Raw genomic sequence first — 23,449 nt, 5'->3', positions numbered from 1 at the left:
TAATTCGGAAATTCGGATGCATCCGAATTTCCGAATAATGAAAAATTCGTCCGAATTTCGATTCGGAACGAAACGAAATGCACATGCCTAATGCCCTTAACATCCTCTCCTGTCTTCCCTCAAAGGGGTCCAGTCTCCAGCTTTTAGTCTGTGGTGTCAAACGAATAAATGTAACCTACAAAGAGTTTGCACCCGCGTGGTTCATTGTTGCCATTCTCTATGCTCCAACCGAGCTATGGCATCCCCGGGTCACACTTTTTCCAATATGAACAAATTTGACATTGTCTTACTTGCACAATACAGCACAATCACAACCAGGCATTGATACTAGGGAAACCCTCAGAAAAAACGTGAATTGTCCTGAGATTACCAGATCCTACAGGGGGCTACCTATACAGACAATTTTTTTGGCAAAAACTTTTTTACAGCTGCAACCAGCACATGCCTGGCTCTGCATTCAATACGGTTGAATCTGCATTCAATACAGCAACTCAAAGTAAAAATTGGAGGGAGATACACTTTAAAGTTACACATCAAGCACACCAAGTCTTTAAAGTGTAAGTTCACCTTTACAGAAAATCTGTAGGGTGAACTTACAGTGGACCCCCTTCCCATCGCACCTGGTCCCGCAGTACCTGAAGCCAGCAATCTCCCGTTCTGACAGATTGGATCGCCGCTTTACCAGTCTGGGGATTTGAAATCCCTGTGGCTCTCTCTCCTCTTCGCCTGCGGTGACAGGATGGGCTACGCGGGTTCTGATTGATCGGCGCTGCCCATGTGACCGCACCAACCAATTAGAATGCTTTTAAACATACCTCCTGACGAGGTACATTTAGGAGATTAAGCCAAGGGGATTTCTAAGCCTCGGATCGATGAGGCGGCTATACGAGGTCTCATAGCGGGAGATCGCCGAGCTCCAGGTCAGCGGGGGGAATGAGCAGGGGGTCCAGTGTAAGTTCACCTTACTGATTTTTCTGTAAAGGTGAACTTACCCTTTAAAGTGGTAGTAAACTCCTACCAAACTCCTACCAAACTCCTGCACAGTGGTGCAGTGGTTAGCACTCTCGCCTAGCAGTAAAAAAGGGTCGCTGGTTCGAATCCCAACCACGACACTACCTGCCTGGAGTTTGCATGTTCTCCCTGTGCCTGCGTGGGTTTCCTCCGGGTACCCTGGTTTCCTCCCACACTCCAAAGACATGCTGGTAGGTTAATTGGCTTCTGTCCAAAATTGGCCCTAGTATATGAATGGGGACCTTGGATTGAGGGTAGGGTGTGATGTGAGTGTGCGATGTTCAGGGTTAGGGACAAGGGTCAGGGTTGTAGACCCACACTCACTCAGGTTGAACTGGATGGACTGGTGTCTTTATTCAACCTTACTAACTATGTTGTACCTACAGGTAAGGCTTACCTGTAGGTATTATAAATATCTCCTAAACATGCACCGTTTACAAAATATTCACTAGTGTAGGAGCCAGTGGCATGCTGTTCATTGAGAGAGCTGTGCCGCAGCTGTGACTCCTGCACTCATGCGTGGGAGTGACGTCATCGTAGCTCGGCCATTAAGATAGCCAGAGCCTGCGAACCCGGAACGAAGATCAGGTGAAGATGGAAGCTCTGTCAGTGGTGACAGCGTGCCGCTGGAGGGCTTCATTTTAAGGTAAGCCTCTCATTAAGGCTAGTATGCGGTGCATACTAGCACATTATGACATTGCCTTTCAGGAGGAAAACCTTTTTTTTTTATCTGACCGTTTACTACTGCTTTAATGTCCTCCCAACATTTTTTCACCCACAAGGTTCTCCTCTTGTCCTAAATGTCATAGAAAGTCCTAACCCTAAACCTCTGATGGTAATGCCCAATTATAGAAGCCCACTGACAGGACATATTTTCCTACATGAATAAATTAACTGGGTTCACAAGGCCACTATGCCCATCAATTTGTCTGCTGTATTACGTTCTGGAGCGTGTAGAGACCTCACTTGATAGGAGATCATCGGTTTATTGGGAGTGGAAAAAACCATGCTAACCTGATAGATTCAATCAGATTCTCCTAATCTAGAGGAGTTGAAGGTAATATTGTTCAGGTTGATGCCATTAGATAAAACAAAAACATAAGACATGCAACTCTGAAGCTTGGAGGGAGATCCACTTTAAATTTATACATCAATGTCCTCCCTGAATTTCTTTACCCACAAGGTTCTCCTCTTGTCCTAAATGTCATAGAATGTCCTAACTTTAGAAGCCAATTGGCAGGACACTATTTACTATAAGTGCTCTTAGCTCACCATGCTTAGCCTATTGTCATTTTGAAAAGGTGAAAAATTTAAACTTTTCTGTGATAAGCACTTGGTTATCATGGACTGGGACACGTTTTAATGGACTTACAGTATATCACTTTTAATTATTGATTAAAGTACAAGCATTTTATTTTGGAATATATTCATTTGTTTTTTGTATTGAAATATTCCTGGAGTTATTATAGCACTTTGTGTATTAGTTTACCACTTAGGCACCTTTTATGAGTTTGACATGTAGGCAGGTGCAGTCTGTTGTCTCCACTGCAGGTGGCGCTCAACCGCAGCGGCAATGCAGAGGGAGAGGAATTTATGGGGAACCTCTATGGTCTCCTGAGTCACTGGGGCAGTAATCCGATTGGATGCTGGCTGCCCATGTGATTCTGGCAGCCATCTTAGGTGTGGCAGAGTCTATTTAGGACCCTGTCCCCTTAGGTTTGGCACGCTTTATGGAGTGATTAGTGAAAGATACCCTGTCTGTTAGGGACAGTGTTAGCGATAGGGAAAGGTTCCTGATGAGGAGGGAAAGCACAGGGTCGCATCGCTCTGGATACCTCCCTGCTTGGGAACTAGACAGCCAGGCCGCATTCTGTCCCCTCTCAACAGATGCTGTCAGTTCGGCTGGAACCTGCTTCTTTACATCATTGGAAATTGTGAATGTGCACGGCTGGCTAGCTGTTCCACGGGGTCTATTGTAAACTGTTGCTGCATTACTTCAAGACAAGTTTTATATTGCATTTATATTGAATTATTGACCACGCTGCAATCATATTTGTCCGGTCTTTGCACAGAGTATATGAGTTTACAATTTAAAACATATATTGACTCCTTGTACGATTTCTGGGAATAATATTGCACAGCACTATTAGCACTTTTTCGCAGACGGTAGAGCAGCTTCATTTTCCTTATGTTTCAGTTAAATGACAGCTGAGAAAAAGCATGTATTGTTTGGTCAGCATTTTTTTTTCTCTAAATAGACCCCTATTGGCCTCTCAGAGATCTCTCTGTAAAAACCTACATAACAGCTGTAATGTCATCTTGATGCTCAACACAAAAAGGACACATCTGCTTTAAAAAATAGATAGATAGATAGATAGATGGTAGATAGATAGATAGATAGATAGATAGATAGATAGATAGATAGATAGATAGATAGATAGATAGATAGATAGATAGATAGATAGATAGACCTCCCAATCCTATGGTGTTGATTGGAGATTGATTGGCAGATGTAACTTACATGGCAAGGGATCGGTACACTCCTGACGGCACTTTGGCATGCAGCACTTCTGCTTTCCAAGACAGTCACCATCACTCATACACAGTGGTTTCGGTGGCATTGATGATGGGGAAATGCGACATGATATAACAGAAGCTGGGCATGTTCCAGATTTTACTGCTGCAATACAAAACACAGCCAGAATAAATAATACCTTACCCCAGGATTTACAGATCTACAGGAAACTGCAAGAAGGATGGAATCAGGATACAGAAAATAAAGCTCTTCATGTAGACAAATATTGGACCAGGGAATCGAGGAGCAAAATGAATTAATAAAAAATAATCAGAGAGACAACATGACAGGATGAATAGTAAGACAGCAGGGAAGAGATTAAAGAAAGTTAGGTTAGCAGTGTGGCCTGCAGTGGTATGTGGCTGGAAAACACCACCAACCTTCTACAGGTAGCTTTAGGTGAACACTGTGCGAGCTCTGCACAGTGTTCACCTAAAGCTACCTGTAGAAGGTTGGTGGTGTTTTCCTGATCCTATCACTACCGCAGGCAGCTAAATAAGCTACGAGGTATTTTTTGGTGAGCTCTGCACAGTGTTCACCTAAAGCTACCTGTAGAAGGTTGGTGGTGTTTTCCTGATCCTATCACTACCGCAGGCAGCTAAATAAGCTACAAGTTATTTTTTGGCGAGCTCTGCACAGTGTTCACCTAAAGCTACCTGTAGAAAGTTGGTGGTGTTTTCCTGATCCTATCACTACCGCAGACAGCTAAATAAGCTACAAGTTAGTGTAGTGCGAGCTCTGCACAGTGTTCACCTAAAGCTACCTGTAGAAGGTTGGTGGTGTTTTCCTGATCCTATCACTACCGCAGGCAGCTAAATAAGCTACAAGTTAGTGTAGTGCGAGCTTTGCACAGTGTTCACCTAAATCTACCTGTTGAAGGTTGGTGGTGTTTCCCTGATCCTATCACTACTGCAGGCAGCTACTGTAAATAAGCTACAAGTTAGTTTTTTGCGAGCTCTGCACACTGTTCAGCTAAAGCTACCTGTAGAAGGTTGGTGGTGTTCTCATACTACAGGCAGGCAGTTGATTTTGCTAGCTGCAGTATCAGTACATATATATGTATATATATATATATATATATATATATATATATATATATATATATATATATATATCCCAGCTTAGTGCAGCTACAGGCCATTAGTATGTCTGGAAGGCCAACAAGGAGAGGCAGACAGTCACAAGCCAATAAAAGAGGGCAAGCAGGCTTTGTGTCTAGAGGCAACAGTACTCATCGTGGAGACGGTGCATCCTCATCAGCACGTGGCCGTGGGACACGCTTGGCCTTTTTTTCGGCAGCTGGCCGTGTTGAGCCGCAACATGCGGAAGACATGGTCGAGTGGATGACCAAGCCGTCCTCATCCTCCTCATCCTCTCTCACCCATGCTCAGGGTACTTTGTCTGGCAAAGCAGCTGCCAACGCGACCTCTTCCCTCGGCTCAATGTCATCAGTGGCTCCTTCCCTAGCCCCACCATGTCCTCCTGAGGAGTCCCTCGAACTGTTTGACCACAGTGTAGGGTACATGCTCCAGGAGGATGCCCAGCGTTTGGAAGGCTCTGATGATGATACTGAGCTAGATGAAGGCAGTAACGTGAGCACGGACAGAGGGGGTGCCCAAGAAGGACGGCAATCTGGCAGTCATGCTCCCCCTGCTGCAGCATACTGCCAGTTTTGCTCCAGTGATGAGGAGGGAGGGGATGATGAGGTCACTGACTCAACGTGGGTGCCTGATAGGGGAGAGGAGGAGGAGGAGGAGGCACATCACCAACGAGGCAGGATGCCCTCCAGGGGCCAGCCTAAGGGCAGCACACTGACTGCATCACACCCCAAAGCTCCGCATGTGCAGGGCGCTGCAGTCTCTGCACGTTATTCAAAAAGTTCTTTGGTGTGGGCCTTTTTTGAGACGAGTGCATCAGATCGCACCGCTGCTATTTGCAACATATGTCTCAAGCGTATCTTGCTTGGCCAAAACATCTCCCGCTTGGGCACTACATGCTTGACCAGACATATGTTGACCTGCCATGCAGTTCGTTGGCAAGCGTATCTAAAAGACCCACACCAAAGAACAAAGAGGACCTCTCCTTGCTCCTTATCAGCTGAGATCTCTAACCCCACTATACCTTCAGTCCTCTCTGAGACCTGCACTGAGAGGAATGAAGGTGTAGAATTAGGTGTGTCACAGCCAAGTACTTGTGGGCAATCTGCTTTCGGTACACGGATGTCAGATTGTACCAGGCAAATTTCCCTGTCCCAGCTGCTGCACCGCCGAAAGAAGTTCGCTCCCAGCCATCCACATGCCCAGTGGTTGAATGCTAGCTTGGCAAAATTGCTAGCACTTCAACTGCTGCCTTTTCAGTTGGTAGACTCTGCCCCCTTCTGTGAGTTTGTGGAATGTGCGGTTCCTCAGTGGCAGGTACCCAAACGGTTTCTCACGGAAGGCGATTCCGGCTCTCTACCGGCATGTGGAAGGCAATGTCCATGCCTCGCTGGACAGGGCGGTCAGCGGTAAGGTGCATATTACCGCTGACTCATGGTCCAGCAGGCATGGACAGGGACGTTACCTAAGTTTCACCGCGCATTGGGTGACTCTGCTGGCAACTGGGAAGGATGCAGGACAAGATGCAGTAGTGTTGGAGGTTGTTCCGCCACCACGCCTCCAAAATGCCACTACTAATGATTGTGACACACCTCTCTCCTCCACCCCCTCCTCTTCTTCTTCCTCCATGGCCTCTTCCTGTGCTTTGTCCTCGGAACCAGCGGTGCTCCGTCGGCGTTCAAGGGGCTACGCAAGTACGCAGGCCAAAATATGCCATGCGGTGCTTGAGCTGGTTTGCTTGGGGGACAGGAGCCACACTGGGGCAGAGGTTCTGTCAGCTCTGCAGGGGCAGGTTCAGAGGTGGTTGATGCCACACCAACTTAAGGCAGGAATGGTGGTTTGCGAACAATGGCACCAACCTCCTCTCTGCCCTCCGACAGGGACAAATGACCCATGTGCCCTGTTTGGCTCATGTCCTTAACTTGGTGGTGCAGCGGTTCTTGGGCAGGTACCCGGGCTTACAGGATGTCCTGAGGCAGGCCAGGAAAGTCTGTGTGCATTTCCGCCGGTCAAATAATGCCAGTGCTCGGCTGGCGGACCTCCAAAAGGAGTTTAACCTGCCCAAGAACCGCCTAATCTGTGACATGCCCACCAGGTGAAACTCAACGTTGGCCATGCTGCAGCGGCTGTTCACGCAACAGAGTGCCATCAATGAGTACCTGTGTTACTATGGCACCAGGACAGGTTCAGGGGAGCTTGTTTTTTTTTTCCCTACGCCAGTGGGCCAAGATCAGGGATGCATGCACTGTCCTGTCACCATTTTAGGAGGCCACGAGGATGGTGAGCAGTGACAGTGCATGCATCAGTGACACTGTCCCCCTTGTCCACCTGTTGGGGCACACGCTGCGTGGAATAATGGACAGGGCACTTGAGGCAGAACAGAGGCAGGAAGAGGAGGACTTCCTTAGCTCCCAAGGCCCCCTTTATTCAGACAGTGTTCCTGCGTGCCCGCCGATGACACAGGAAGAGGACGAGGAGGAGGAGAAGGATTGTGTCAGTATGGAGGTGGAGCCTGGCACTCAGCATCAGCAGCAGTCTTTAAGGGATCAGTCCCAAGAAACACATGGACTTGTATGTGGCTGGGAGGAGGTGGCTGTGGACCATGTCGTCCTTAGTGACCCAGAGGACTCCGGACCGAATGCCTCAGCAAACCTACGCTGCATGGCCTCCCTGATCCTGCAAAGCCTGCGTAAGGATCCTCGTATTCGTGGTATCAAGGAGAAGGACCAATACTGGCTGGCAACCTTCCTTGATCCACGTTACAAGGGTAAGGTTGCGGACCTTATATTGCCATCGCAGAGGGAACAGAGAATGAAACATCTTCGGGAGGCCTTGCAGAAAGGTCTGTGCAACACGGTCCCAGAGACTGGGAGGTTACAAACTCCTGTTTCTGGACAATGTGTTGCTGAGGCTTCGGTCAGTCAAAGAAGGCTCGGTGGAGAAGGTGGCCGTCTGACCGATGCGTTCAGACAATTTTTTGGTCCGCAGCCCCAAGGTATGATCGGTTCCAGCAACCATCGCCAGCGTCTGTTTTACATGGTGCAGGAATACCTAGGGACAAGATCTGACTTGGACACCTTTCCCACCGAAAATCCTCTGGGTTACTGGGCCTTGAGGATGGATCACTGGCCAGAGCTTGCACAGTATGCAATTGAGCTACTGGCCTGTCCTGCATCCAGCGTTCTTTCGGAACGCACATTCAGTGCTGCTGGAGGCTTTGTAACCGATCACAGGGTGCATCTGTTCACCGACTTGGTCGATCGACTGACCTTCATAAAAATTAATTAGTCTTGGATCACCCCCAGCTACCAAGCACCTGATGCTGATGTAACCGAATAATTTTTTTTGAAATCTCAGATCCCTTTAAAGACTGCCTATGCTGATGCTGAGTGACTATCCTGAGTAATTATCCTCTTCCTCTTCAATGATCACGCTGATAGCTTGTAAGAACATTTTTGGTTCTGGGCGCCGCCACCAGTGCCTAAGGCCCAATTTTTCAGCCCCTGTTTAACAGGGGCGTGTAATTACAATTTTTGATGCAATACTTTGCAGCAGGGCTCGTTCCTGTGTTCCAACTAGAGTTTCTGTGAGGGGATGCAGTGTTGTGGCACCAGCACCAGTGCCTAAGGCCTAATTTTTCAGCCCCTGTTTAACAGGGGCATGTAATTACAATTTTTGATGCAATACTTTGCAGCAGGGCTCGTTCCTGCGTTCCAACTAGAGTATCTGTGAGGGGTTGCAGTGTTGTGGCACCAGCACCAGTGCCTAAGGCCCAATTTTTCAGCCCCTGTTTAACAGGGGCGTGTAATTAAAATTTTTAATGCAATACTTTGCAGCAGGGCTCGTTCCTGCGTTCCAACTAGAGTGTCTGTGAGGGGTTGCAGTGTTGTGGCACCAGCACCAGTGCCTAAGGCCTAATTTTTCAGCCCCTGTTTAACAGGGGCATGTAATTACAATTTTTGATGCAATACTTTGCAGCAGGGCTCGTTCCTGCGTTCCAACTAGAGTATCTGTGAGGGGTTGCAGTGTTGTGGCACCAGCACCAGTGCCTAAGGCCCAATTTTTCAGCCCCCGTTCGACAGGGGCATGTAATTACAATTCTTGATCTAATATTTCACAGCAGGGCCCATTTCTGCGCCCACCAAGAGCGAGTGAGGACCTACAGTGTTGTGGCACCAGCACCACCACCACCACCAAGGGCCCATTTTTTCTGCCCCTGTTCAACACAATTCTTGATCTATTATTTCACAGCAGGGCCCTGTGAGGGCTTACAGTGTTCTGGGCACAACAACACCTAAGGCCCAAATTTCTGCTGAGTATATAGAGCAGGCCCCTACTTTCAAACATCCAACTTACAAACGACTCCTACTTGCAAACGGAAGGAGACAACAGGAAGTGAGATGAAATCTACCCCTAGGAAGGGAAATTCTCTCCTGTAAGAGTTAATATGGGAAAAACATTTCTCCTTTCCACTGATGCTTTATCACCAATCCTTGTTTCACAAAAAAACCCAAATTTTCAAAAAACATTTGTCATTGGGGCAAAAAGTGAGGTGAAATCTTCTGAAGAGGAGCACAGACAGCAAAACAAGAGTCACAGGGGTGATAACCCTTCCCTATGTTTTCCAAAAAGCTTAAAAAAGATTTCTTGGCTGGAGCTAAACACTTTAAAAATGTACCAGTTCAAAATTACAAACAGATTCTACTTAACAACAAACCTACAGTCCCTGTCTTGTTTGCACCGCCTGTATACTGCTGTTCAGAGTACAGAGCCTGTATACTGCTGTTTCCTTTTTTAATTTGGGTGCGGGGTTCCCCTTAATATCCCTACAAGACCCAAAGGGCGTGGTAATGGACTGGGGGGTACTGATGCCGTTTGTCTCACTGATTTTCATCCATATTGCCAGGACCCGACATTACATTAAAGCCGCAAGCAGTTTTAAATGACTTTTTTTCCTTTAAAAATGACATTTTGTGCAGGGACTGTTCTAAGCACGGGAAACCTGCGCCACTTTACAGGCATACTATAGACACCCCCAGGTACTATATTTAAAGGAATATTTCACTTTTTTTATTTTTTATTTTAAGCATCATTAAAATCACTGCTCCCGAAAAAACAGCCGTTTTTAAAAGTTTTTTTGCATTGATACATGTCCCCTGGGGCAGGACCCGGTTCCCCAAACCCTTTTTAGGACAATACCATGCAAATTAGCCTTTAAAATGAGCACTTTTGATTTCGAACGTTTGAGTCCCATAGACATCAATGGGGTTCTAACGTTCGTGCGAATTTTCGGTCCGTTCGCAGGTTCTGGTGCGGACTGAACCGGGGGGTGTTCAGCTCATCCCTAGTGGACAGGATTTGGGAGTCCCCGCCCCCTCTATCTCCGGGCCACGCTGCTGAGAGGACAGATTCAGGGACAGATCCGGGGACAGACAGGCTCAGGGGACAGCGCCCTCAATCCGGGGACGTCTGGTGACCCTACCCTAGTGTAATCACACTAGTAATGTTGCTGCATTGCTTCAAGACAAGTTTTATATTGCATTTATATTGAATTATTGCCTCCGAACCAGGCTGCATGCCCACCTACAGACATATTTGTCTGGTCTTTGCACTGAGTATATGAGTTTACAATTTAAATCGTATATAGGCTCCTTGTGGGATTTCTGGGAATAATATTGCACAGGACTATTAGCACTTTTTTGCAGACGGCAGAGCAGCTTAATTTTCCCTTTATTTCAGTTAAATGACAGCTGGGCAAAAGCATGTGTTGTTTGGTTTAGCATTTTTTTTTCTCTAAATAGAGCCCTATTGGCCTCTCAGAGATCTCTCTGTAAAAACCTACATAACAGCTCTAACGTCATCTTGATGCTCATAAGGACACACCTGCTTTAAAAAAATAGATAGATAGATAGATAGATAGATAGATAGATAGATAGATAGATAGATAGATAGATAGATAGATAGATAGATAGATAGATAGATAGATAGATAGATAGACCTCCCAAGCCTATGGTGTTGATTGGAGGTTGATTGGCAAATGTAACTTACATGGCAAGGGATCGGTACACTCCTGACGGCACTTTGGCGTGCAGCACTTCTGCTTTCCAAGACAGTCATCATCGCTCATACACAGTGTTTTCGGTCGCGGTGAGGATGGGGAAATAGCACATAATGTAACAGGAGCTGGGCATGTTCCAGATTTTACTGCTGCAATACAAAACACAGCCAGATTAAATAATACCTTACCCCAAGATTTACAGATCTACAGGAAACTGCAAGGATGGAAACAGGATACAGAAAATAAAGCTCTTCATGTAGACAAATATTGGACCAGGGAGTCCCGGAGCAAAATTAATTAATAAAAAATAAGCGGAGGGACAACATGACAGGATGAATAGTAGGACAGCAGGGAAGAGGTTAAAGAAAGTCAGGTCAGTGGTGTGGCCTGCAGTGATATGTGGCTGGGAGGGGTCACAGAACGTTTAGGGGGAGTGATGTGGTGTGAGGGGGTCCAGTCGGGAGCAGCACAGAAGAGAAGAAGCTTGGCACCTGCTGCTCTGTGTCCTTTTCTCCCCCCCTCCTTCTCTTTATTCCCCTGGTGGTGGCATGGCAGATTTGGACAAGCTTGTTTCCCAGCTATGGGCTGCGATGGCCTCTTGGGGCACAGACTGGCTAGAGGCGCAGGTGGGGGCTTTGGTGAGTGAGCAGGACACTGGCTCATGTTGGGGGGGGGGACAGGAACTCCAAAGTCCTCCAGGTCGCTTCAGCCTGGACTCCGCCCCCCGAGCTTAGCGTCAACAAGTGAGACCCGACAGGGACCCCCCAGGTTCCTCTAAAAAGCATGCTTCAGCTTCAATAGGAGGCGAGCCTGGGATGAATCATTGGCGTAGGCAAAGCTCGGCGGGAGGTGAGAGAGGACCTGCAAACGCATCTTCCCCTCCTGCTTGTTGCTGGTGTCGGGAATAGACAGCCGCTGCCTCAGCAGAGGTCCCTGGCAGGCAGGTGGCTCAGCAGGGGAGAGCTGCAGTGATGGATGTTGGCCTGTTTCCAGAGGTGGCCAGCGGTCCTGCTTCACCAAGGGTTTAGAGCCCAGGAGGAGCAAAAGGAGCAGGCGCAGTGGACGCAGGGGGGGGGGGGGCGTGTCAGGAGCCAATCCAGGACATCAGTGGGTGAGTCTGGTGTACATCTTGGGAGAAGCAGGTGGGATCAGTGACACAGACCCTCAGCATACAGTTTAGGTGACCCTGGGGTGCAGGGAGGTGGATAACGGTCCAAGGGTGAACTGTCCGTCTTCGAGGTGGACGATGACCTGGGATATCTGGCTCTGAGGGCTTATGGTGAGGTGACTGTTCAGCCCAGTGCTGGGCAGCCATGTGAGTGTGTTTCTGTTTTGTCTTCTTTATCTGTACAGTCTGTTTTGCGGGATTTGTGAGGTCATTTTAGGCAGGAGGCCCCTGTGCTGGGTGGTGGGGCAGTTTCCAATGTCGGTGATACATCCTCCCCACGGGCAGTGGATTCTGTTTCTGCTGCCATGGGTCCAGATGCGGGCCAGCGGGATCTGTTAGTGGGTTTTGGTCAACCGGTTTGAGCCAGGTGGTGAAACAAGGGCGACGCTGGCGACGGCGTGGGTGCCGCCGCAGAGTTGCAAGGTGAGTATGCTGGAATCCTCCCCTCTGGCAGGATTGCCCGGTGGTTCAAGGGGCAACCATTAGCTGTGGCTGCGGGGGGGGGGGGGGGGGGGGTTGGGGGCGCGGGTATTGTTCAGGACTTGGGAACCCCTGAGAGTGTTGTGTCGACGGGCAAGCAGTAGACGATGGGGGATAGCTGTAAAAAGGTGGATTCTGTTCACTTGGCCGATTCCACGGAGTGCGAGGTCTATGTTTGTTTTGAGGGCCCTTTGGGTTTTCATCTTAAACCGGTTGTAAAGGAGAAAATTTGGAAGGGTGAGTATGTGGAGATTTGGGGGGCGGTTTCTGTAAGCAGAATCACGTACAGGTACATAATTCTGCATTTCCAGGTCTGGGGGAGGCATTCCGCCGGTGACGAGCTCCCGTTGTGATTGGACACAGCAGAGCCAATCAGCCAGTCCGATGACAGTCAGCCATCCGCGATCGCGGGCACGAGAACCAGAACAGTGATCTGTCTCCTTCCCCAGTAAATCACATCACCATACAGTTAGAAACACTCCCTAGCACACACATATACCCGCTTGATTGCCCCCTAGTGTAAGGTGACCAGATTTTTTAAATGAAATCTGGGGACATTTTTTTTTATTGCCAAATGTTAAACTATTTTATAAGCATATTTTCCTCAAATGATATATGCAGTGTATGTGGTATGTGTTTATGGAATTATTGTATGCAAATGTCTCTGGGCCCCCTGTGTTCAGTGTGAGCCAGGTGACAGTAAGCGGACTATTTCTTCATTTTTAGTTTAAGGCGTTCACGGTGTATTCATATTGAAGAGGCCGGGCTTCAACTGTGTAGCGCGCTGCGGTGGATTAATCTGACTAAACCTAAAAATGAAGAAATAGTCCGCTTATTGTCCCCCGACCCCCTCTGAGAACAGGGGGTCAGGAGATGCTTGTTTTGTAAAAAGCCTCACCAATAAGCTAAGGGGATTAGCTTATTGGTGGACAGGCTTTGGGAGTCCCCACCCACTCTATCTCCGAGCCACCCTGCTGAGAGGACTGATCCGGGGACAGATCCAGGGACAGACGGGATTAGGGAACAATGCCCTCAATCCGGGGACGTCTGGTGACCCTACCCTAGTGTTATCACACTAGTAATGTTGCTGCATTACTTCAAGACAAGTTTTATATTTCATTTATATTAAATTATTGCCTCCGCACCACGCTGCATACCCACCTACAGACATATTTGTCCGGTCTTTGCACAGAGTATATGAGTTTACAATTTAAATCGTATATTGGCTCCTTGTGGAATTTCTGGGAATAATATTACACAGCACTATTAGCACTTTTTTGCAGACGGCAGAGCAGCCTAATTTTCCTTATATTTCAGTTAAATGACAGCTGGGCAAAAGCATGTGTTGTTTGGTCAGCATTTTTTTCTCTAAATAGACCCCTATTGGCCTCTCAGGGATCTCTCTGTAAAAACCTACATAACAGCTCTAATGTCATCTTGATGCTCAGCACAATAAGGACACACCTGCTTTAAAAAAATAGATAGATAGATAGATAGATAGATAGATAGATAGATAGATAGATAGATAGATAGATAGATAGATAGATAGATAGATAGATAGATAGATAGATAGATAGATAGATAGATAGACCTCCCAAGCCTATGGTGTTGATTGAAGATTGATTGGCAGATGTAACTTACATGGCAAGGGATCGGTACACTCCTGACGGCACTTTGGCGTGCAGCACTTCTGCTTTCCAAGACAGTCATCGTCACTCATACACAGTGGTTTCGGTCGCGGTGACGATGGGGAAATAGCACATAATGTAACAGGAGCTGGGCATGTTCCAGATTTTACTGCTGCAATACAAAACACAGCCAGATTAAATAATACCTTACCCCAGGATTTACAGATCTACAGGAAACTGCAAGGATGGAAACAGGATACAGAAAATAAAGTTCTTCATGTAGACAAATATTAGAACAGGGAGTCCCGGAGCAAAATAAATTAATAAAAAATAAAAAAAGAGGGACAACATGACAGGATGAATAGTAGGACAGCAGGGAAGAGGTTAAAGAAAGTCAGGTCAGTGGTGTGGCCTGCAGTGATATGTGGCTGGGAGGGGTCACAGAACGTTTAGGGGGAGTGGTGTGGTGTGAGGGTCCAGTCAGGAGCAGCATAGAACAGAAGAAGCTTGGCAGCTGCTGCTCTGCGTCCTTTTCTCCCCCCCTCCTTTTCTTCATTCCCCTGGTGGTGGTATGGCAGATTTGGACCAGCTTGTTTCCCAGCTATGGGCTGCGATGGCCTCTCGGGGAACAGACTGGCTAGAGGCGCAGGTGGGGGCTTTGGTGAGTGAGCAGGACACTGGCTCACGTTCAGGGGGGACAGGAGCTCCAAAGTCCTCTGGATCGTTTCAGCCTGGACTCCACCCCCCGAGTTCAGTGCCAACAAGGGAGACCCAACAGGGACCCTCCAGTTTCCTTCAAGAAGCATGCTTCAGCTTCAATAGGAGGCGAGCCTGGGAGGAATCATCGGAGTAGGCAAAGCTCAGGGGGAGGTGAGAGAGGAGCTGCAAACGCATCTTCCCCTCCTGCTTGTTGCTGGTGTCGGGAATAGACAGCCGCTGCCTCAGCCGAGGTCCCTGGCAGGCAGGGGAGAGCTACAGTGATGGATGTTGGCCTGTTTCCAGAGGTGGCCGGCGGTCCCGCTTCACCAAGGGTTTCGAGCCCAGGAGGGGCAGAAGGAGCAGGCGCAGTGGACGCTGCGTGGTGGGTGGCCCAGCTGAGGGGCATGTCAGGAGCCAAACCAGGATGTCGGTGGGTGGGTCTGGTGCACATTTTGGGAGAAGCAGATGGGGCCAGCGACACAGACCCTCAGCATACAGTTTAGGTGACCCTGGGGTGCAGGGAGGTGGATGTTCAGTCGGAGGGTGAACTGTCCGTCTTCGAGGTGGACGATGACCTGGGATATCTGGCTCCGAGGGCTTCTGGTGAGGTGACTCTTTGGTCCAGTCCTGGGCAGCCATGTGAGTGTGTTTCTGTTTTATCTTCTTTATCTGCACAGTCTGTTTTGCGGGATTTGTTAGGTCATTTTAGGCAGGAGGCCCCTGTGCTGGGTGGTGGGGCAGTTTCCGATGTCGGTGATACATCAGCTCCACGGGCAGCGTATTCTGTTTCTGCTGCCATGGGTTCAGATGCGGGCCAGTGGGATTTGTTAGCAGGTTTTTGGAAATTGGTCAACCCGTTTGAGCCAGGTGGTGGAACAAGGGCGACTGTCCTTCTTTTTTTAAATATAGCGCAAAAAGTAAAAACCGCACAGGTGATCAACTACCACTAGAAGAAAGCTCTATTTGTGATTAAAAAAAAGGACATATTTTATTTTTGTATAGCGTCACACGACCACGCAATTGTCACTTAAAGTAGCGCAGTGCCGTATTGCAAAAAAATGGCCTGGTCATGAAGGGGGAAAACCTTTCTGGAGCGGCAGTGGTTAAGGCCCCTTTCACACATGTGTACCATTTGTCAGTTTTTCACCCATCCGTTAACGGATGAAAAACGGACATCAATGCATCTCATAGAAAAAACAGATATAAATGGGGGATCATCCATTTACATCCGTTTTAATCTGCTTCAGTGAATAGAGATGCACTGAAATTTTGGCCCCCCGAAACATAAAAGAAAAAGGTGCCAATAATTGGACCGAAAACGCATGCGATTTTGCTGCGAGTTCGCAGCGATTTTACAGCAAATTCGCATCAATTTTACCACCATTTTACTGTGCTTATGGTGTGTTTTTCATAGGTCATGTGACTTAAAAATCGCATGAAAAACGTAACACGGGTGCGCTAATAATGAGTTCTTGCTGCATTTTCAATGCATTTCAGCAGGGAGATGCGTTTTGTGTGCCTTTTTGTTTTTTACTGACCAAAAATTCCAACAGGACAGCAACCTTAAGCACACAGCCAAGATAACAAAGGCGTGGCTACGGGACAACTCTGTGAATGTCCTTGATTGGCCCAGCCAGAGCCCAGACTTGAACCCGATTTGAAAATCTCTGGAGAGATCTGGCTGTGCACCGACGCTCACCATCCAACCTGATGGGGCTTGAGAGGTCCTGCAAAGAAGAATGGGAGAAACTGCCCAAACATAGATGTGCCAAGCTTGTAGCATCATACTCAAAAAGACTTGAAGCTGCAGTTGGTGCCAAAGGAGCTTCACCAAAGTATTGAGCAAAGGCTGTGAATACTTATGTACATGGGATTTTTTTCATTTTTTTTTATTTTTAATAAATTTGCAAAGATTTCAAAAAAACGTCTCTTACGTTGTCATTATCAGGTAATGTTTGTAGAATTTTGAGGAAAATAATGAATTTAATCAATTTTGGAATAAGGCTGTAACATAACAAAATGTGGAAAAAGTGAAGTGCTGTGAATACTTTCCGGATGCACTGTATATTAAAAGAGAAGATGCTACCATCACTCCTTCCCATGGTCGTCGTGCACTTTTCCAACATGACAATGATCCAAAACACACATCTAAGGCCTCATGTACACTGCTGCTGGTAAACGGACGTTCAGAGTCAGTTGGCTGCTTTTTTCAGCTGCCCCTGAACTCATCCAATGTTATCTTATGAGTACATGTACACAGGTTCGTTTAATGTCGTTTTAAGGCAGTTGCCTTTAGAGGCTTTTCTTTGAAGGCAAAAAAATAAGTTCAGATGCCGAAGTTTCCCAACGTTTCAGACGCCAAAACCGCTAAACACGGCTAAATGTGGTACCGGCTACTGGCGTTTAGCTGCGTTTTGTTTATAGGCTTTTTTGGCTATTTTTTGAAAAAAAACAAAACCATTTTATAATTTGTTATAAAATTTTGCAAACAGGTAATTTTTCTCCTTCATTAATGTCCGCTGATGAGGCTGCACTGATGGGCATTGATAGGCTGCACTAATAGTCACTGATAAGGCGGCCCTGATGAACACTGATAGGTGGCACTGATGAGGCAACACTGGTGGGAACTGATAGGTGACACTGATGGGTACTGATAGGTGGCACTGATGGGTGGCACTAATGGGCACTGGTGGGCGGCGCTGAAGGGCAATGATAGGTAGAACTGAATGGCATTGATAGGTGGCACTAATGGGCACTGATGGGTGGTACTGATGGACACTGATAGGCACTGGTAGGTGACAATGATAGGCAGCACTGATAGGTGGCACTGGTGGGCATTGATAGGTGGCACTGGTGGGCCGGATAGGTGGAACTGGTGGGCACTGATTGGTGGCACTGATATGCACTGGCAGGTGGCACTGGTGGACACAGGTGATGTGGCTATGTCTTTCCCTGTTCGGGACAATAGGTGTATATTAATTGGGTTGTGTGGAAGTTATAGTGTCTACAAACTATAATATGTGCTGGAATTTACACAGCTATAGATGCTATACTAGTAATGGCGGTGATCAGTGACTTATAGTGGGACTGTGATAGGGGGGCGGGCAATCTGGTGCTAACTGACACTGGCTGGGAGGGACACTAACTGACACTGATGTCGCTAGTGACACTAATACAGTGACATAATGACACTGGCTGGGAAGCGGCTAACATCAAGGGGCAATCAAGGGGTTAACTGTGTGACCAACAAGTGTAATGTGTGTAATGCGTGCTGCTTTTACTAACAGATCTGGCTGATTCCTCTCGCTGCTTTCCAGGGAGAAGAAACAGGCAGATCGCTGTTCAGTGTACACAGAGTTGTGTGTGTTTGTAAACACAGAATTCTGGCTGTGATTGGACACAGCTGATCAGCAGGTTTCAGCCAAAATGACTGGCTGAAACCTAATGCAAACTCATGCTGTGTCCAATCACAGCACCAGTCAGCAGCGAAAAACCAGGAAGTACACCACAGCGTATCTCCTAAAATCTCTCTGAGAAGTCCTTGAGATGAGGAGTCTTTTATATAGACTGAATGAGGAAGAAGGAAGGGAGGCACTGGGAACAGGGTAGAACCTCACACAATGGATGATTACAAAAGAAACAGCTTCTCATGCCACTTAGAAAAATAGTTTTTGCATAACTGGGTCCTTATAATGATATTGGTGACTTTAATTGGTCTTGGGCTTTTATTTTGAAGGAGCAAGGGAGGTACTGAGAACAGGCAGAACCTGTTCCCATGCAATAGATACGTGCAAAAAAGAGGCTTAGTAATCCAAAGATTTGCATTTCTGTCCAGTCTTTGGCGTTTCACAGCTCTGATAAACTACACAGGCAAGTAAGTGACATAAATTTCCTTTACTCCAGTTAAAGTGGTAATAAATCCCCCCCCCCATGGCTTACTTGTAGCTACAGGCATAGCATGCAGGGTGGAGGGGGTGGTCAGGGGGCTTGGGGGGGGGGGGGGGCAACTTAGATCTGGGAGGGCAAAGCCAAGTGGCACAAAAACTGGAGCCTGCAGCCCTTCAGGGCCCCCCCGAGGAGGTGTTAAGGGATTTGTTTTAGCAACATCTGAAGGTTTCTCTGTCAGTGTTGGCAGGTACTGGGGGAAGGTCACCTACCGGAGGTGTGTGTCTTTTCCCCAGTTGTCAGGGAAGTGGGGTAAGTTGACATCACCAGGTGGGAGGGTACAGAGAATCCCAGCTGGTGACTAGGAGACACTGAGTGGTGTCATAACTCACTAGAGACATTGGTCCCATCGTGGCTACAGGACGGCACTCTCCTCTTGCCTCAATGAGCTCGGTTACCATTCCATGTTGCCAGCACACAGCACAGACACTTCCTCATCCTTGGCATACTCCTCTCCATTCAGGAAATGGCTCACAACTTCTCCTCAGCCAATGGGAACAGAGGGGTGTGGACTGTGGAAGGGAAAGTAGAAGCCCAGTACTGGAGCATGGCTGTGGGGTCCAAGGGCAGATTGGAGCTGGATTTTGTGGAGGATATGATAATATGACAGGGAGGCTGCGGGGCCCCCTGGAGCTAGGGCCGGGGTTGCGATTGTGACCCCTGCAACCCCTTATGCTATGCCTATGCCTGTAGGCACTGTTTAGCTGATATTAACTATAGTAACAGCTGGTGACTTCACCGGCTCATGCGCACTGTGCTCTTAAAGGATGGTGTGCCGTGACTCCCGCTGATGACATTGCGGCCTGGCCAGTCAAACAGCTGAAGTCTGTGAACCCGGAAGGAAGACCGGGTGAAGATGGAAGCCCTGGGGAGCCATGACAGCGCACTACTGGAGGCTCTTACCTTGCCCGATGGTAGGAGAAGCCTGGAGGCAAGAAGCAAGAGAGTTGGAAGGGTGAAGCCCGGGGTTGGAGCTGGCAGTCCTAGCTACAGATGACTGCTTGTCTCTTGTCAACATCGTGGATACACCTAGCACCAAGCTGGATAAGAGGGGTGGTGGGGCGGCATATAGAAGAACCAATTTCCTCCATTTTTGTTCTTGCTCCTGCAGGGCTTTCAGTGGCTGCAGGCGCCAGGAGGAAAATGGAGGGGATCAGTTCTTCTATATGCCTCCCCACCACCCCTCCTATCCAGGTGTAGACAAATGTGACAGGGGAGCAGTTGTGACCCCTGTGACCCCTATAGTTACGCCCCTGGCTGGAGGGCTTTGTTCTAAGGTAAATATTTCATAATGTGCTAGAATGCGATGTATACTAGCACAGTATGCTATTATCCTGCAGGGGTCCATATAGCAACCTTGAGGATACACATCGCTATTTGCTTTATGAACCTACCCACTACGAGGCTGTGAGGCTGTGTCAATCAAGGATGTCTGGCGATCTCAATATTACATAGGAGTGAGTAAATGAAATACAGGCAGATTGATCATATCAGCAGTATCCATGGGTTACCCAGATCCTATGGGACCCAGTGATCTACTACTGGCCGGATCAAAGGCTCAGTGTGTTTATATACACATTAGACATCCGTTTAGTTCTGAATTTTTTTTAAGGGCGATCAAGGGGTTAAATATGTGTCTAACTATGTGTAGAGAGTGATAGGTGTCACAGGAGCCACACATCATGTCAAAGCCTGCTGTGTGGTAGTGAATGGCACTCTCAGCCAGAGACTACAGAGCTCTGTGTTGTTTACCATTCTAAACCCGGAAGTAGGCAGCGACATGCGGGTACGTCCCTTTTCCTACAGCTGCCGTTTGTCCGCAGTGCATTGCGGGTGGGCGGCAAGCGGATATAGTGCCTGTAGCTCACCATGCTTAGCCTATTATCATTTTGAAAAAGGTGAAAAATTGAAACATCAACCTGTTCTTTTAAGCTGTACACCATCTGACTCTTAGGGGTTTATCCAAAAAAAATATGCTGGAATGAAAATCACGAGCATTCTCCCAGTTGTCATGAATTCTCAGCCTATTTTTTATTTTTCCAGTATGTTTATTTGCTATGATCGTAAGCTCCATCTAGTGGCTGCAATAAAGTGTTTTCCCGATTGAGGTATGTCAGGAAAATACCGCATCTTGATCTCTAGATGGAGCTGGTGGTGAGAATTTGTGACAGCTGAGTAAAAGCTTATGTCAGTCAGCCTCCTAGAGAACTCTCTGTAAAAACCTGCATAACAACTGTAATGTCATCTTGATGCTCAACACAATAAGGACATACCTGCTTTAACTGCCAGGGCCGTCTTTGATATTGATTGGGCCCTGGGCAAACATTTTCTTGCCCCCCCCCCCCCCCATTCTGAGACATACAAAAAATAGCAGGTGGACTCAAAATCAGTTTACTGCAGCAGATCAGGCAGCGATTGCAATTGGTTGCCAGAGGTTACAGCCTATCCTTACCGCTCACTGGCTGGTTGCAAGAGCTTACAACACATAATTTCTGCTTACCGATTGGTTTCCTAGAGGTTACTGCACATTATTAGCGCTCACTTATTGGTTACTAGGAGTTACAGCACATCTTTACCACTCACTTATTGGTTGCTAGAGATTACAGCGGATTACTACTGTTCACTGATTGGTTGCTACAGGTTAATGCACATCATTACCACTCACTGAGCACTGGAGCAATCCCAAATAATTGAGCAAGTAAAGCAGGACAATAATACACATACTACAGGAGAGTGTCAGAGACTGCAAAAATACTGCAGGAAAGCATCAAAGACTGTGGACATGCTACAGGAGACAATCAGAGACTGCGGACATACTACAGGGGACATTCAGAGACTGCGGAAATACTACAGGTGACAATCAGAGACTGCGAACATACTACAGGTGACAATCAGAGACTGTGGACATACTACAGGTGACAATCAGAGACAGCAGACATACTACAGGTGACAATCAGAGACGGCAGACATGCTACAGATGACTATCAGAGACTGCGGACATTATACAAGAGATGGTCAGAGAACTTTCAGCAACGCACAGCTTTACAGTTGAATAACACAGCTCAGGATTTCAGCAGTCATTCATTTTATGGATGTAAGGACATACCTGGCCATCCAAGCAAACTGCATACATTCAGAGGTCCAGGGCGGGGCTTCCACTCTTTGCTCTCACTACAACTGCTCCCCCTGAGCATATAGGCATGGGGCGGGGTTAGAGCATCAGTGGAGCTCCACGGACGCTCCCACTCCGATCACTGTTTCCACTGTTCGATCATCAGTGCCCTGATTAAAATATTGCAATATAGTGTCACAAATCAGTGACCACTATTGCCCACCAATGCCAGCAATCAGTGCCCACCACTGCCCACAAGTGCCATCAATCAGTGCCCATTAGCGATGCCAGTCAGTGCTGGCAATCAGTGCTGCCCATCAATTGTCATGCCATGACTGCTGCCAATCAATGCCCATCAGTGCCATCCATCAATGCCCATCAGTACCCATCAATACCGCCTATCCGTGCCGCCCATAGGTGTGCGCAGCCTATTGCATTAGGGTGTGCACCCCAAAGCTCAAACACACATGAACGCCACCTGCTGTCACAGGGAGGAGGCTCTGATGGTGGGAGACAGTTGATTGGGAGTATATTACCTTACATCCTAAGTATAGGTGTAATGTGCTCCTAGTTGAACCTAGCCTTTAATATAATGGGGGCATTTACACTGGACACCGACACCCCAACCACCCACCTGGTGCCACTCCTGGATAATGCTAATGCACATGGGGTGATTAGGGTGTGCCCAGGCACACCCGGCACACCCTGTGCGCACACCTATGGTGCCGCCTATCAGTGCCCATCAGTGCCACCTAACAGTGCCCATCAGTGCTCATCAGTGCCACATATCAGTGCCACCTATCAGTGCCCATAAGTGCGGCATATTAGTGCCTCCTCATCAGTGCCACCTAATCAGTGCCCATAAGTGCCGCCTCATCAGTGCCCATAAGTGCCACCTCATCAATGCCCACCAGTTCACCCTATCAGTGCCCATCAGTGCCGCCTCATCAGTGAAGGCGAAAAATTACTTAGTTACAAAATTTACTAACAGATAAAAAGTAAAAAACATTTTTTTTCAAAATTTTTGGTCTTTTCTTTTTTTTGTAAAAAACAAAAAACTCAGCAGTGATTAAATACCACCAAAAGAAAGCTCTATTTGCGTGAACAAAATGATAAACATTTTGTTTGGGTACAGTGTTGTATGACCGCGCAATTGTCATTCAAAGTGCGACAGCGCTGAAAGATGAAAATTGGCCTGGGCAGGAAGGGGGGGGCAGTGCCCGGTAGGCAAGTGGTTAAAAAACAATTTATAAATAGATAGATAGATAGATAGATAGATAGATAGATAGATAGATAGACCCCCCAAGCCCATGGTGTTGATTAGAAACTGACTGGCAGGTGTAACTTACATGGCACGGGATCGGTACACTCCAGACCACACAGTGGGATGCAGCACTTCTGTTTTTTTAGGACATTTTACCCTACTGAACACCGTTGGACTTCAACCCTTTTGAACACCTTTGGACCTCAACTTTACTAAACACCTTTGGGATGAATTAAAACACTGATTGTGAGCCAGGTCTTCAATTTATAAATAGATAGCTAGACGGACGGACGGACGGACGGACGGACGGACGGACGGACGGACGGACGGACGGACGGACGGACGGACGGACAGACAGACAGACAGACAGACAGACAGACAGACAGACAGACAGACAGACAGACAGACAGAC

General features: G+C 47.6%; 1 protein-coding gene across 1 annotated transcript in view; it reads right to left on the bottom strand.

The window, feature by feature from the left end:
* The window catches only part of LOC141141110 (uncharacterized), a 196,249-nt gene that overhangs the window by 4,633 nt on the left and 168,167 nt on the right, over positions 1-23,449 (bottom strand). Inside the window, exons 10-12 of the mRNA XM_073628819.1 lie at positions 14,031-14,189; positions 10,732-10,890; positions 3,533-3,691 (exon numbers count right to left, since the gene is read on the bottom strand). Of these exons, the coding sequence (XP_073484920.1) occupies positions 3,533-3,691; positions 10,732-10,890; positions 14,031-14,189 (477 nt within the window). The remainder of the gene's footprint in view (positions 1-3,532; positions 3,692-10,731; positions 10,891-14,030; positions 14,190-23,449) is intronic.

Source organism: Aquarana catesbeiana, linkage group LG04 (assembly GCF_042186555.1).
Source record: "Aquarana catesbeiana isolate 2022-GZ linkage group LG04, ASM4218655v1, whole genome shotgun sequence".
Lineage (NCBI taxonomy): Eukaryota > Metazoa > Chordata > Amphibia > Anura > Ranidae > Aquarana > Aquarana catesbeiana.
The sequence above is the reverse complement of the archived record's forward strand: the minus strand, read 5'-3'. Positions and strand labels throughout refer to the sequence as shown.